The sequence below is a fragment of the Oryctolagus cuniculus genome, chromosome 7 (assembly GCF_964237555.1).
Source record: "Oryctolagus cuniculus chromosome 7, mOryCun1.1, whole genome shotgun sequence".
Lineage (NCBI taxonomy): Eukaryota > Metazoa > Chordata > Mammalia > Lagomorpha > Leporidae > Oryctolagus > Oryctolagus cuniculus.
Genome location: NC_091438.1, coordinates 137,591,452 through 137,607,408, shown reverse-complemented (window position 1 = coordinate 137,607,408; position 15,957 = coordinate 137,591,452). Strand labels below are relative to the sequence as shown.

Sequence of the window (15,957 nt, the reverse complement as noted above, 5' to 3'; positions counted from 1 at the left end):
TCCCCTCTGATCCCTCTGGGATGAAATGAAAATGTGAAAGGTGTTTGGAGATTCGGCCAGGAGGTGAGCGCCTTTCCCCAGCCACCTGCTCTTGCGCGGGGTTGGTGGGGATGGGCTGACCACACCGGGCAGCTGTCTGGGCTTTGTTACTTGCCCCCCACCTCTTATTTTTTTAATGATTAAAAAGGCGCTTTCGTGACCCATGAAAATCTGAATTAAACTCCTATGCCAGTGTTCCTAAATAAAGTTGGGTTGTGGCAGCCACACTCGTTTGTGTGTGGGCTGAGTAGCTGCAACAGTGGCCAGCAAAGCCTCATGTACTTCCTGTCTGGCCCTGATTAGTGGGCCACCCCGGGCAAGGACCCCGGACTCCCCTGCTGCTGTGCCTCTCTTAGCTGGCCCGAGACTGCGGTCCCATGTGCTTCCAGGTGGTGCTACTGCGTCATCACCTGCGCTCTGCCACTCATCCAGACTTAGCAAACACTGAATTCTCTACGGTGGGTTACAAAGGGTTTATGTAATCATGCACAAATGCACAACTATTAAACTCCTCCACAAGGGAAAAAGGAAAAGTTATTAAAACACTTATTTAATCACTGGAAGCACAAATCCACATTAGGAAATTATATTTTAGGGTACTTATACAAAATTTAACGCAAAATTAGAGCCTTTGATGATAAGCAAATATACACGTTGCTATTCTTTGTCCTTCAGTAACTTTTCTATCCTTGGAATTAAAGACGTGACTGCAAGTCTCAGGGCAGGGCCAGAAACCAACAGATTTCTTTGTTTGGACTCAGTCAAAGCTGAAAAGGCAGCGTCAGATAAATATACAGTCGAAAAAGGTAACAAAAACTTCATTGCCTTTTCATGGAGTTCTGGGTAACTTGCCTTTGCATTTATCCAAAACTGAGTGAGAGGCGTTGATTTAAATACTGACTGTAACCCTGAATCTGAAGATAGCCGTGTGAGTTTTTCTTCCTCCCCGTGGGTGAGATGATTGTTTTGGTGTTTCAGGAAAGGGTTCACGACCCACGAGTTTCCTGAACGAAAGTCTTCCGCTGCCGGGTAACAAGCTTCGAGCATCTGAGAAAGTCCTAGCAGGTGCTCAAAAATGATGCCTGGGATGCTTCCCGTGTTTGACTCTGATGAGTGCAGGAACTCGGAGAACGAAGGGAACATGTCGTAATCATTCTCCTGTGCGCGCCTCAACCACGTTTTTAACTTTTTCTTAAACACCTCGATTTTATTATACAAACTGAAGACAGTGGTCAGAGTCCCCTGGAGACTTAAATTCAATTCACTGATAAATGAAAAGACATCTGCTAAGTAGGCCAGTTTTGCAACCCATTCCTCATCACGAAAATGCCTGGCTAAATCTGAATGCTTTTGATTTAAAAATATTTCAACTTCATGCCGTAATTCAAATAACCTTGTTAAGCTTCTCCCTCTCGACACCCAGCGCACTTCAGCAGGAAGCGGTAAGTGCATGTGCTGAGACCCCGCCTCTTCACACAGAATTGTCAGCATGCGTGAATTCAACGCATTGCTCTTGACAAAACTCAACATCTGTGCCGCCTGCAAAAGAGTTTTGTGTAAGCCTGGGGACAACTCTTCTGCAGCTAGACGTTCACGGTGAAGAAAACAAGGTGTAAACGCCACTCTGTCCGAGGCGGCTTCTCGAATTTTTGCCCTTAAAGCAGCACACCTGCCAGTCACGCTCGCAGCCCCGTCCACAGAGAGACCAACGCAGTGTTTCCAGTTCAGAGCTTTGCTGCCGATGTAGGCATTTATGAGTTCAAACATCTCAAAACCAGTCATCTGAGAAGGCATCTCAAGGCAAAACAGTAACTCTTCTTTTATATCTTTACAATCATGATCAATGAAACGGATGTAGCACAGAAGCAGGGGGGCGTCTGAGATCTCCGCCGACTCGTCTACCTGGAGGGCGAACCACGGCGAGCCCCGGACCTTGGCGATCAGCTGGTCTTCAACGTCGGCAGACAGCTCGTCCATCCGGTGCCCGATGGCACTGTTAGTCAGAGGAACGCTCTTCGTTTGGTCTCCAGCCGTTGAACCCAACACTTCCGAACACATTTCCACTAAATACGGTTTAATTAATTCCTCAGCAATGGACAACGGCTTCTTGCTGGCAGCAATTTGGAAAGCAATTAAGTAAGAAGCTTTCACCAGTGACTTTTCAACTAGTAAACATTTTTTAAAAGAACTGTTTTGACATTCCATTTCAAGAGATTTTTGTTCAAAAAAATCCACTGGTTTGTTTTCTAATTCTGAATGTTTTGTCTTCAAATGATGAGAAAGATTTGCGGGCTTCATGCTTTCACTGGGTAAGATCTCTCCGCAAATGACACACTGAGGCCGTGGTGAACCTTCTTTGGATCCAGGACAGATAATAAAACCCACTTTTAAATATTCTGCATCGTACTTCTGGAAAAAACCTATTCTTTTCTTCTTCGCAGGTGGAGAATCAAGTTCTGCTTCATTTTTCTCATTAGGCACAGGTAAATCTAAATGGAACATTTGAATCATGTTATTTTCAAAAACAAATGAACAATGTTCTTCATGGTTTTTCTTACATATTTAAAATTTACATTTTGTTAACAATTTATTTTCATCAGGATGCAGAGACTAGTTTCAACACAAACCAGAGTACTTCTAGAATGCCACTAAAAACAATTTCTCTTTTACCCAAAGCTTGGTAACTGACTTAAAAAAAAGTAGGTTGTGATATATGTGTAAGTAATCCTAAGTAGCCATAAGATGATCGGGATTAGGGCGGAAATCCACGGAACACTATCAAATTAAAAATAAATTATTTTTTTAAAAAAAGAATAAATTATTTTACTTGCAAACAATTCAGAACAAAAATCTAATCTTGGAAAAGAGTCAGCATTTTGGGAATCTAGCTAAGGAGCATACTAGTGCTCACTGTGCTGTAGCTCCAACCTCTCTGAAAGGTGGAATTTTTCTAAATTAAACTGGGGAAAATATAAGCAGTAATTATTAATTTTAACACCACGCACCAGGGATGGTGTGAAGAAATAGATCTTCCCGAACACCGCTGACTGGAGCATAACTGACAGAACTTTTCACAAGGCAATTTAGCAACAGGTACCAAAAGCCTTAAAAATCTATGATGGCTTTTGAATTTGTAATTCTACTGCTTAGGATTTATCCTGAAGACATAATCAGACAAGTAGACAAAGATCCATTAACAGAGCCGAGCACAACACTGCTTACAATATTCAGAACCCTGAGGCAGGCATGTGGCCGGGCAGCTGAGACATGCACATCCCATACCAGAGTGCCTGGTTTCAGTCCCGGTTCTGCTCTGATTCTAGCTTTCTGCTGTAATGTAGATGCTGGGGAGCAGCAGGTGAAGGCTCAAGCAGTTGGGTCCCTGCCCCTCAATGTGGGCGACCCAGACTGAATTCCTGGCTCCCAGCTTCTGCTTGGTCCAGACCCAGCTGTTGCAAGCAAGCAAGCATTTGAGTGAGCCAGCAGATGGTAGCTCCCTGTCTCTCAAATAAACAAATAAAAATTAAAATATATATACAGGGTGTTGGTTATGCTACATATATTGGAATCTTTGTCCAGTAAGAACCACAAGGCATATTTAAATGTATACTGATGTGGAATGATGTTTTCAATGCAATGTCAAATGACAAAGTCGTTTACAACAGTATATAAAAACAATACAATATTTAATCTGCAAGTTCAAAGAAGTCTGAGTTCACATACCCACAGATTCCACTCCCCTCCACATGTGAATGTGTAACATAAATTCGTGTACACAAAAGTATGTCTTAATGGGATTATAAGAGGGTAATTTCCTGAGGAAGGAAGACAGGATTCGCCTTCATTCCCATAAAAAGAAAAGTCCCTATATAAAAAGCTTGACTATGTGTTGATAGACTAAGTGGTTAAAGACAGTAGACTCTATGAAATAAATTATTAAAAACAAAAATAAAAAATGATTTAGGCAGAGCTGGCTATTCAAGTAACTGAAAATATAAGGGGAGGATTTAAAAGTAGTCAACATGGATGGGGAATGCTTCACGTTTTCAACAATGAGCTCAAATGATTTTCCTGATCAACAGCACCTCAAGCACATGAGGTGTACTTTTATTAACCTGAAATTGAATTCAGTGTTTAAAAAATACATTCCCAAGGTTAAGTCAGCAATACTTCTAACTATAATCTGTATCATAGTTAGAGTAGCTCGTCTACACACGTGAGAACTGCAAGTGCACAGGTCTAAGAAATGCTCACCTACTCCACACATGCTTTGTGTGCATACAGATTCAACTTGGTAGTTATTAGAACTAGTAACAATAATTATAAAAGGATAAATTATGTATTTGAAGCCATTTGGTTGAAGAATATTCAAGAATTGTCAACTTATCCTTTCTTAAAAAAAAAAAAAAAAAGTGAACCAGAAAACAGACTTTCCACATGGGACAGCACAGGGACACATACCTGCCTGACATTCCTTGTGCTGTGTGTGTGGCTTGCAGGAGGTGGCCTTGGTCTGTGTGACAGGCTTGCACAGTAAGGCTTTGTTCTTTAAGACCATGAGAGGCTGGGAAGACATGAGCTTTAGGGTATCTGCTAGTGTACTTTCCTGGTGAAAAACAAATTCAGACACCAAACATATTTTTAGTATTTTATCACTGACCATAATTGCTATTAATTGAAAAGTAATATGTATCAAGAGAAATATAATTCCTTTGAAAGAGTGGGTGCAATAAAAAAGCCATTTTGGAAAACAGACACTAATTGCTAATTCTCCTAATCAGCATCAGTTCCATTTATTGATTTAAAAAAAATTCTGCAGGTCTGGTGCTGTGGTGCAGTGTGGTAAGCTGCCACCTGAGACACCAGCCTCCCTTATTCAAGTATAGATTTTAATCTTAGCTGCTCCACTTCCTATCTAGCTCCCCACTAATGCACCTGGGAGGGCACCCGATGATGGTTTGAGTGCTTAGGTCCCTACCACCCACATGGGAGACATGGATGGAGTTCCTGACTCTTGGTTTCAGCCTGGCCAAGCCCTGACTATGGTGGCCATTCAGGGAATAAACCAGTGGATGGAAGATCAATATCTCTTTTTAACTCTACCTTTCAAATAAATAATGTTTGGTTGTTTGTTTTTATAGAAGGTAATTTCTTAAAAATACGATGGGAGGTGGTGGCCTGTGTCAGAGCAGAGCAGGCTAAAAAACCACCAGCATCCTATGTCTGAGTGCTAAGTCCTCGATACTCTGCTTCCAATGTAGCTTCCTGATGACGTGCCTGGGAAGGCAGCAGATGGCCCAAGTGCTTAGATCCCTGCCACCCACGTGAGGGACTCGATGAAGTTCTCTCTCATTTTTTTTTTTTTTAGATTTATTTATTTGAAAGTCAGAGTTACACAGAGAAAAGCAGAGGCAGAGAGAGAGAGAGAGAGAGAGAGAGAGAGAGGCCTTTCATCCACTAGTTCACTCCCCGAATGGCCGCAACGGCTGGAGCCATGCCAAGCTGAAGCTGGGAGCTAGGAGCTTCTTCAAGGTCTCCCATGTGGGTTCAGAAGCCCAAGGACTTGGACCATCTTACTGCTTTCGCAGGCCACAGTAGAGAGCTGGATCAGAAGTGGAGCAGCCAGGACTTGAATCAGCGCCCATATGGGATGACAGCACTGCAGGTGGTAGCTTTACCAGCTATACCACAATGCCAGCCCCCAAAATTTTTTAATTTTTAAAATTTATTTATTTATCTGAAAGGCATATTTATGGGGGAGAGGAGTAGAGAAAGAAAACTTTCATCTAACAGTTCACTCTCCAAATGGCTGCAACAGCCAAGGCTGAGCCAGGCCTAAGCCAGGAGCTAGAACTCCATCTAGATCTCCCAGATGGGTGGCAGGGACCCAAGCACTGGTCTGTCTTCCACTAATTTCTTAGGTGCAATAGCAGAGAGCTGGATTGGAAGTGGAGCAGCCAGGACTTGAACTGGTGCTCATACAGGATGCCAGCACTGCAATTGGCAGTTTAACCCACTATGCCACAACACTGGCTCCAGGAAAAAAAAATTCTTTAAAGTATATTTTTTTTAAAAAAATGTGAAATATACACGAGTCTTCAAAAAAATCATGAAAAAAATGCAAATTATTAAAAAACTATGTATAGGCCGGTGCCGCGGCTCACCAGGCTAATCCTCCGCCTTGCGGCGCCAGCACCCCGGGTTTTGGTCCCAGTTGGGGTGCTGGATTCTGTCCTGGTTGCCCCTCTTCCAGTCCAGCTCTCTGCTGTGGCCTGGGAGTGCAGTGGAGGATGGCCCAAGTCCTTGGGCCCTGCACCCACATGGGAGACCTGGCTTCAGATCGGCGCAGCGCGCCGGCCGCAACATGCCAGCCGTATCGGCCACTTGGGGGGTGAACCAATGGAAAAAGGAAGACCTTTCTCTCTGTCTCTCTCTCTAACTCTGCCTGTCAAAAAACAAACAAACAAAAAAACTACGTATGGATTTCAAAATTTTTTGCACCAAAACAAACTTGTCTTTTTAATTCCATTTTCCACAAAGTTTGTGAAGTACCTTGTATGTATAAGTAAAGGCTGTATGCATGTGTTTAAAGCACAAATGGTAGTATCCTATATAGTTTTATATTGTTTGGCTACATCAAAATGTGTAACATTTATACAGGGCCGGCACTGTGGCACAGCAGGTAAAGCTGCTGCCTGCGGTGCCGGCATCCCACATAGGCACCAGTTCAAGTCCCCGCTGTTCCAATTCCAATCCAGTTCTCTGTTATGGCCCAGGAAAGCAGAAGAAGATAGCCCAAGTCTTTGGGCCGGTGCACGTGCGTGGGAGATCTGGAAGAAACTCCTGGCTCCAGGGACTGAAGACCTCTCTCTCTCTCTCTGCCTTTATTCTCTGTGTAACTCTGACTTTCAAATAAATAAATCTTTAAAAAAATGTATAAACAAAGGTCTTTATGAAACAAAGCTAAAGGATAAACAACAGAGAGACAGAATGTGTTTAAAGCATGTTTATTCAATCAGTAAATATTTACTGAACGGTTACTCCAAGACAGGCACTGTTCTAAGCCGTGAGGAGGCAGCAGAAAATAAGACAGAGTCCTGTACATTCTACAGGGAGACACAGAAGTGAAACAAACCTATAACGTATAATTCTAGGTGGTGGGAAGAGTGAGGAAGAAACATGAAGGGAGTGGAGGGCGACGATGTGGAGGAAACATCCAAGCAGGGATCCTCTGCACGAGTCAAAACACCAAGCAGAGGCTGGCGCAGTGGCTCACTAGGCTAATCCTCCGCCTGCGGCGCCGGTACACCGGGTTCTAGTCCCGGTCGGGGCGCCGGATTCTGTCCCGGTTGCCCCTCTTCCAGGCCAGCTCTCTGCTGTGGCCCGGGAGTGCAGTGGAGGATGGCCCAAGTACTTGGGCCCTGCACCCCATGGGAGACCAGGAGAAGCACCTGGCTCCTGCCTTCGGATCAGCGCGGTGTGCCGGACGTGGCGGCCATTGGAGGGTGAACCAACGGCAAAAGGAAGACCTTTCTCTCTGTCTCTCTCTCTCACTGTCCACTCTGCCTGTCAAAAAAAAAAAAACAACAACAACAAAGACCAAGCAGAGCAGAGGTCTGGGCTCAGAAGAGCCCAGGCAAGGAACTGCAGATGCAGAAGCCGGAAGTGCGAGAATGGCTGCCCTGCTTTAGGAGCATCAACGAAACAGGGCTGGAACAGAGTAAGCAGAGGAAACTAGAAACTCGGAGAGGCTGACAGAAGCCAAACTAAGGATTCAGGGGTTCTTAGTGACCATCAACAAAAATTCAGAATTGCATTTTAAATGCGATAGGACACCATTGGCGGTTCTATATATTTATTAATTTGAGAGGCAGAGAGACAGGGCAAGCTTCCACCTGCTGGTTCACTCCCCAAGTGCCCTTAGCTGACAAGGATTGGGTTGAGGCCCAAGCCAGGAGTCGGGAGCTCAATCCAGCTCTCCATGTGGGTAGCACACCTGATCCATCACCCATGCCTCCCAGGGCCTGCATCAGCAGCAGCCTGCAGTCATGACCACAGGGAGGCATCAAACCCAGGTATTCCAATATGAGACTGAGGCACCTGAACTGCTAGGCCAATACCTGCTCCTGGAGCTTATACCTAAATTTACTTTTAAAGTTATTAATAGATGCATTCAGTAAAAAATTCAAATGGTATGAAAGTGTCTATGTACATGACTGCCATCTATCCAGACTCAACTCTGAAGCCAGGAGCCAGGTGCTTCCTCCTGGTCTCCCGTGCAGGTGCAGGGGCCCAAGTACTTGGGCCATCCTCCACTGCCCTCCTGGGCCACAGCAGAGAGCTGGACTGGAAGAGGGGCAGCCAGGACTAGAACCAGTGCCCATATGGGATGCCAGTGCCACAGGCGGAGGATTAACCAAGTGAGCCACAGTGCCGGCCCCCAGACTCAACTCTGAATACAATCACTGTTCCCAGTTTCTTATGTATCCTTCTATAGATGGATTATGTAATAACATAAGTTGCTTCTAACTACAAATAATAACATTAACAGGACTTGGCACCTTGCTCTTGTCACTTGGCCAATCAACTTGGAGGTATATTTACATAACTTCGTGAAAAGCTGCCTAGTAACAGCTTCCTGGTGTTCCATTCTTGAATGCATGTACTCAAGTAACGTTATAAATCTTTTGCTATTATAAACAATGCAACAGTGACTGTCCTTACATAAAAATTAATTCCATATATATACATATCTAATTCCATATATATATATATGTATATAGATACACACACACACACACACATAAATACAGCAGAAGTGGGAAATATCCAGCCCGTGGGCCGTATAAAGGTCCCTAAATCATCTGGTCTGGCCCTGCCCAGGCAACTGTAGGAGGGATGCCAATTTAATAAACCTATACTAGACTAATTTCTAAGTTGATAATTTTGTAGGGCCCACAAAGGCTGTTATAAATATCCAAATGGCCCTTCCCAGAAAAGAGGCTCCCCATCCCTGATCTAGAGAATACAGGCTAAGTGCTGCCAGTCGATCAATGGCACTGCCAGAGAGCTTCCCACAGATATATCAAACTACACGACCATGAGCAACATATGGGAGCTGTTTTCCAACATCCTAGTCACAGAGTAGTACATTCTGCTACTTTTCAGTGAAAAATTACCCTATTGTAGTGCTGTTAGGCATTTTTCCTGTTATTATTATTAATGTTTCATCTTCTGTGAGTCATCTATTCAGATCCTTTGCCTTGCTTTCCTTTAAAAAACACTAAATCCATGCATATTTTTAAATGGGTCATGTGACATAAAATTCAAAGATTCAAATGGTAAACAATAAAAAGAAATCCTTTCCCTCCTAAAATTCTCCCCGAGTCATTCCATTCTCCTCTGAGGCAACCATCATTACCTATTTAGTGGTTGCCTCCCAGGGATGCTCTGGACATTTGTGCTAGTGTGTGCGTGCATGTCTTCTGTGCTCAAAGCCCAGCAGCAGTAGGCTCCACAGGCTTACGTCTTCCTTTTTCCACTTAGGATCTATAAGATTGCTTTATGTATAAACAGAGCTGCCCAATTCACTATAGTGAAGACATGGAATCAACCTAAATGCCAATCGACAGAAGACTGGATAAAGAAATTATGGGATATGTACTCTAGAGAATACTACACAGCAATAAAAAAAATGAAATCCAGTTATTTGCAACAAAATGAAGGAATCTGGAAAACATCATGCTGAGTGAAATAAGCCAGTCCCAAAGGGACAAATATCACATGTTCTCCCTGACCTGTGACAACTAACTGATCACATAAAAGGAAACCTATTGAAGTGAAATAGATACTATTAGAAACAATGACTTGATCAGCCTTTGTCCTGTCAAGGAACAGCTTACTATTTTATTCTTTTTAGTATTTTCTTTTTCTACTTAATACCATTTGTTGAACTCTTTAACACACTTAGGAGTTTAAATCCAACTGAAAATTGATCCATGTTAAAAAGAGTGGGGGCCGGCGCCGCAGCTCAATAGGCTAATCCTACGCCTGTGGCACCGGCACACCGGGTTCTACTCCCGGTCCAGGCGCCGGATTCTGTCCCAGTTGCCCCTCTGCCAGGCCAGCTCTCTGCTGTGGCCCAGGAGTGCAGTAGAGGATGGCCCAAGTGCTTGGGCCCTGCACCCACATGGGAGACCAGGAGGAAGTACCTGGCTCCTGGCTTCGGATTAGCGGTGCGCCGGCCACAGTGGCCATTGGAGGGCGAACCAACAGTAAAGGAAGACCTTTCTCTCTGTCTCTCTCTCTTTCTCACTGTCCACTCTGCCCGTCAAAAAAATAAAAATAAATAAATAAATAAAAAATAAAAATAAGAGTGGGAATAAGAGAGGGAGGAGATGTACAGTTTGGCACATGCTCACTCAGACTTACCCCTAACGGTAAAGCTAGAAACGTGCCATGGGACTCCAAATCCCATTAAGTTGGCAGGTATCAAGGCCATCTTACTAGTTAAAATGATCAGTTTAAGTTCATTATTGATCATAAAGATAGAATTAAGTGTCAAAGGGATCACATAAATAAGACCAGTGTCTGCTAATAATAACTGATAGAATTTAAAAGGAGAGAACAATTCAACAAGGGAAGCAGGACACACAGCAGACTCATAGAATGGCAAATGCCCTAAACAGCACTCTGGCCTCAGAATCATCCCTTAAGGCATTCAGATCTAGCTAAAAAGCCCATGAGGGTTTCTCAAAAAAATTACCTGAATGAAAGATCTCTGTGAGTGAGATCTCAGTGGAAAGAACAGGCCATCAAAGAAGGAGGTACCTTTCTCTGAAGGGAGGAGAGAATTTCCACTTTGATTATGGCCTTGTCTAAATAAGGTTGGAGTTTGTGAACTCAAGAGGTTTCCATAGCCTTGGCAGCTCATGACGAAAACCTTGGGTGATTACTGACGTCATAAATAAGAGTGTCAATTTTTTTTATTATTTTTTTTCTTTTTTGTGACAGGCAAAGTTAGATAGTGAGAGAGAGACAGAGAGAAAGGTCTTCCTTTTGCCGTTGGTTCACCCCACAAGTGGCCGCTACAGCCGGCTTGTTGAGGCCAGCACACTGCACTGATCTGAAGCCAGAAGCCAGGTGCTTCCTCCTGGTCTCCCATGTGGGTGCGGGGCCCAAGCACCTGGGCCATCCTCTACTGTACTCCCAGGCCACAGCAGAGAGCTGGCCTGGAAAAGGGGCAACCGGGACAGAATCCGGCACCCTGACCGGGACTAGAACCCGGGTGCCGATGCCGCAGGCAGAGGATTAGCCTAGTGAGCTGTGGCGCCAGCCAATTGTGTCAATTGTTAAATCAACAACAGGAGTCACCGTGCACTTATTCCCCATGTACGATCTTTATCCTTAATGTATTGTGAGAATCAATGGTAAAAATAGTCTTCAAATAGTACAAATACTTTGTGTGTCTGTGTGGGTGCAAACTGTTGAAATCTTTACTTAGTACATACTAAGTTGATCTTCTGTATATAAAGATAATTAAAAATGAATCTTGGCCAGCGCGGTGGCTCACTAGGCTAATCCTCCGCCTTGCGGCGCCGGCACACCGGGTTCTAGTCCCGGTCAGGGCGCCGGATTCTGTCCCAGTTGCCCCTCTGCCAGGCCAGCTCTCTGCTGTGGCCAGGGAGTACAGTGGAGGATGGCCCAAGTGCTTGGGCCCTGCACCTCATGGGAGACCAAGAGAAGCACCTGGCTCCTGCCATCGGATCAGCACGGTGCGCCAGCCACAGTGCGCCGGCCATTGGAGGGTGAACCAACGGCAAAGGAAGACCTTTCTCTCTGTCTCTCTCTCTCACTGTCCACTCTGCCTGTGCAAAAAAAAAAAAAAAAAAAAAAAAAAAAGAATCTTAATGAAAAATGGGATAGGAGAGGGAATAGGAGATGGGATGATTTGCGGGTGGGAGGGTGGTTATGGGGGGAAAACTCTTATAATCCAAAAGTTGTACTTTCAAAATTTATATTCATTAAAAAAAGTTTTCTAAAAAAAAAAAAAAAAACAAAAACAAAAAACATGCTGCCACATCCTTTTTAACAACTGCATGGTATTCTACTGTATGGATATAGCATAAATTAACTGCAGCAGGCCACGTAAGCAGGTATGGAACCAGAAAAGAGCGCGTGTCAGGCTCTGCTCATATAGGGCTCTTTTTCCTAATTCATGTAAAAACTCAGAGTGAACTCCCTGTGGTTTGACTACTGATGAAACAATTAGGTCTGTTTGTAAGCTTCTGCTACTACAAACAATGCTGCAATGAATTTCCTTGCACATATTTCATTTCATAAATGTGCAAAATATATCTGAAAAGGAAATACCTAAACACAGAATTCCTAGGTAAATAGTGTCTACATTTAAAAAGTTTAACAGGTCCTAAATTGCCCTCTGTGCTATTTCACTCATCTACACTCCTACTGCTGATATGGAAGAGGCCGTAAAGTGCTGTCCATCATCTCTATCTTTGCCAATCTGACCAAACTATTGCTGTACCCAACATTTCTTTAATTCTGAGGTTACACATCTTTGCACTAGTTTAAGAACTACTTTTCAGTCTAGGCCTGTAGACTGTTGGTTCATACTTACACTCATTTTCCTACAGAGTAGTGAGTCTACTGATTCACAGAAGCTCTTTATGTATTTTTTTAAAATACCAGTTTTTTTTTCAACAAGAAAACTATTTTGTTCACTTTGTCATTTGCCTTTGAAATCAGTTGAACTTCTCTACTGACTCCTTCATAGCTTTAGGGTTTTGTGACATATTTAGAAATACTTCCCCTCACTTCCATATTATTAAATATTTTTCCTGGTACTTCTGGTAAAACCTCTGCCTGCGATGCCAGCATCCCATATGGGCACCGGTTCAAGTCCCGGCTGCTCCACTTCCGATCCAGCTCTCTGCTGTGGCCTGGGAAAGCAGTAGAAGATGGCCCAAGGCCTGGGGCCCCTGCAGCCTTGTGGGAGACCTGGAAGAAGCTCCTGGCTCCTGGCTCCGGAGTGGTGCAGCTCCGGCCATTGCAGCCAACTGGAGAGATGGAAGGCCTCTCTCTCTCTGCCTCTCCTTCTCTCCTTGTGTAACTCTGATCTTCAAATAAATAAACAAATCTTTTAAAAAAAAAAAAAGAAGAAGAAGAAGAAGACATGAGGCAGCCAACTGAAATGTAGGCAACCTATGAAGTGTCAACATGGCTAGGTGTTTGGAAAAACAGTACTAAATATTTCCACGAGTGTCTGTGTAGAAAGGTAACAAGCCGGTCTGAAAGCACACACAGCAGACTCTCACGAGTGCTTGCTTCTGGAGATGTGAGAAGGGGATGCGTGGTCATGATTATGTTTTTTTAACAGAGAAAGAAAATGTGCAGAGGGCAGGGGTGGATATTGTGAGCAAACGACCCAAAGCTAACAAAGTTCATTCTGGGTGATGGAAGTACAGAGCAGGGGTCAGCAAACAGTGCTCCACAGGCCAAGCCCAGCCCACCTCCTGGATCTGTGAGAGGACTTTTACTGGAGCACACCCACGCTCCCTATCGTGCTGTCTGGAACTTAAGTGGCAGTCTCCAGTCACAACAGAGGCCATGCAGCCTCAGAGTAACATAAGTAAATACTATCTAGGCCTTAATGAAACAGTTTGATGATTTTTGCAGTAATTTTCTTCTGTGTACCTTTCTCTATTTTCACCTTTATACTTTTTTTTTAAGATTTATTTATTTATTTGAAGGTCAGAGTTACACAGAGAGAGAGGTCTTCCATCAAATGGTTCACTCCCAAATTGGCCGCAACGGCCGGAGCTGTGCCAATCTGCGAAGCCAGAAGCCAGGACCTTCTTCCAGGTCTCCCACAAAGCTGCAGGGGCCCCAGGCCTTGGGCCATCTTCTACTGCTCTCCCAGGCTATAGCAGAAAGCTGGATTGGAAGTGGAGCAGCCGGGTTTCAAACAGCACCCATATGGGATGCCGGCGCTTCAGGCCAGGGCGTTAACCCGCTGTGCCACAGCGCTGGCCTCACTTTTACATTTAAAACCATTTGGGCCTACCCTGTGGCACAACGGGTTAAGCTGCCTGTGATGCTGGCATCCCATATAAGCTATGGTTTGAGTCCCAGCTGCTCCGCTTCCAATCCAGCTTTCTGCTGTGGCAGAAGGTAGCAGACAAAGGCTTAAATGCTTGGGCTCCTGTCCCTATGTGGGAGACCTGGATGGAGCTCCAAGCTCCTGATTTTGGCCTAGCTCAGCCATGGCCAACGCAGCCATTTGCAGAGTGAACCAGCAGATGGTAAATCTCCCTCTCTATCGCCGTCTCTCCCTCTTTCTGTATTCCACCTTTCAAATAAAATAAAAACAGATCTTTAAAAAAAAAACACAACCATTTAAGTAACTTGACAGAGATTGATAATAAAGTCCTCAGAGAAACAAAGCAAAGATTCTAAAACTGTCAGTTTTTTCATATCTTAAGAGTACTACATTATTTATTATAATACTTTTTATAGACTAAACTGAAAATATTAATCAGAGCTATTCTGTAACACAGTTTAAATGACTAGTGAATTATAGAAATACTCCACATGGGGAAACCATATATAGGGCAGTCACATTAAATATGAGTTATGTGTCCCTGAAAAACCTGAATAATTCAACACTAGCCTAATTCAAGACTAATTGTCCCACACATGTGAAGCAGAGGAGGGATTCATTCTCACAATTCACAAATATACGGCCAATATAGAATGTTTTTCTAATTATATAACACAATATCTTAATTATATAATTAAGTAGTTATCATAATTGGTCATTATATGGTAATTAATTAATGATATTTTATAATTTAAGGTACAATGCCTAACATACGCATAAATAAAAGGTAATTTAATGACATTTCATTAACTATTGTGGTATACTGTCTGAAAAGAATTAAGTAGAAACCACCTTCCAACAGCACAAATAACGGGAGAGTTACGGGCACTGCCAGGACAAGATCTCTTTCCATATAATGATGAAAGCTGGTCTGATTCCTTCAAATCTGCTAAAGAATGAATCTAATGTGGATTGAAATTTTTTTCTTTGATTTTTTTTTTCTTTTACTATATACTCTAAACACAAACACATTTCCCATCTTTGCCTTGCCACCATATTTGGATCATCTTTTTCAAAACCAGTTGCTGCCGCTGAAATGCAGCCCAAAGCCTGTACCTGCAGCCTGCTGAAGACCCAGGACAACTGCTGGGGCGCCCTTCCTGCTGCCTTCTTCCTAATGCTAGCACGTGTCTTTTCTTAACCCATGGAACTCACATCTCCTCCATCGATTCTGTGTGACTACTCGACCTTCTGTGCCACTTTCACACATTTCTTTTATTTATTTATTTATTTATTTATTTATTTATTTTTTTGGACAGGCAGAGTGGACAGTGAGAGAGAGAGAGACAGAGAGAAAGGTCTTCCTTTTGCCATTGGTTCACCCTCCAATGGCCGCCGCGGCCGGCACGCTGTGACCGGTGCACCGCACTGATCCGATGGCAGGAGCCAGGCACTTTTCCTGGTCTCCCATGAGGTGCAGGGCCCAAGCACTTGGGTCATCCTCCACCGCACTCCCTGGCCACAGCAGAGAGCTGGCCTGGAAGAGGGGCAACCGGGACAGAATCCGGCGCCCCGACTGGGACTAGAACCCGGTGTGCCGGCGCCACTAGGTGGAGGATTAGCCTAGTGAGCCGCAGCGCCGGCCTCACACATTTCTTATTAGCGAGTTCTTTAAGGTAAAGCTCAAAGTTTCTGACACCTTCATAGCTTGCTTGCTCACCTTCACATTCTTAAACCTTCAATGGGCTTGAAAACCAGGGAGCCAGCACTGACTTATAGCAAATCTTCCGTCTATCTCT

The 15,957-nt window shown here is 43.9% G+C and overlaps 1 protein-coding gene across 6 annotated transcripts in view; it reads right to left on the bottom strand.

Annotated features, from left to right (window-relative positions):
* Window positions 1-573: 573 nt before the first annotated feature.
* Window positions 574-15,957, bottom strand: part of ZMYM6 (zinc finger MYM-type containing 6) — a 46,616-nt gene continuing 31,232 nt past the window's right edge. For all 6 annotated transcript variants that reach the window (XM_008273706.4, XM_051832156.2, XM_070078778.1 and 3 more), the window contains 2 exons: window positions 4,501-4,645; window positions 574-2,528 (listed from right to left, as the gene is read on the bottom strand). In XM_008273706.4, the coding sequence (XP_008271928.1) occupies window positions 697-2,528; window positions 4,501-4,645 (1,977 nt within the window). In that variant the 3' untranslated portion in view covers window positions 574-696. The remainder of the gene's footprint in view (window positions 2,529-4,500; window positions 4,646-15,957) is intronic.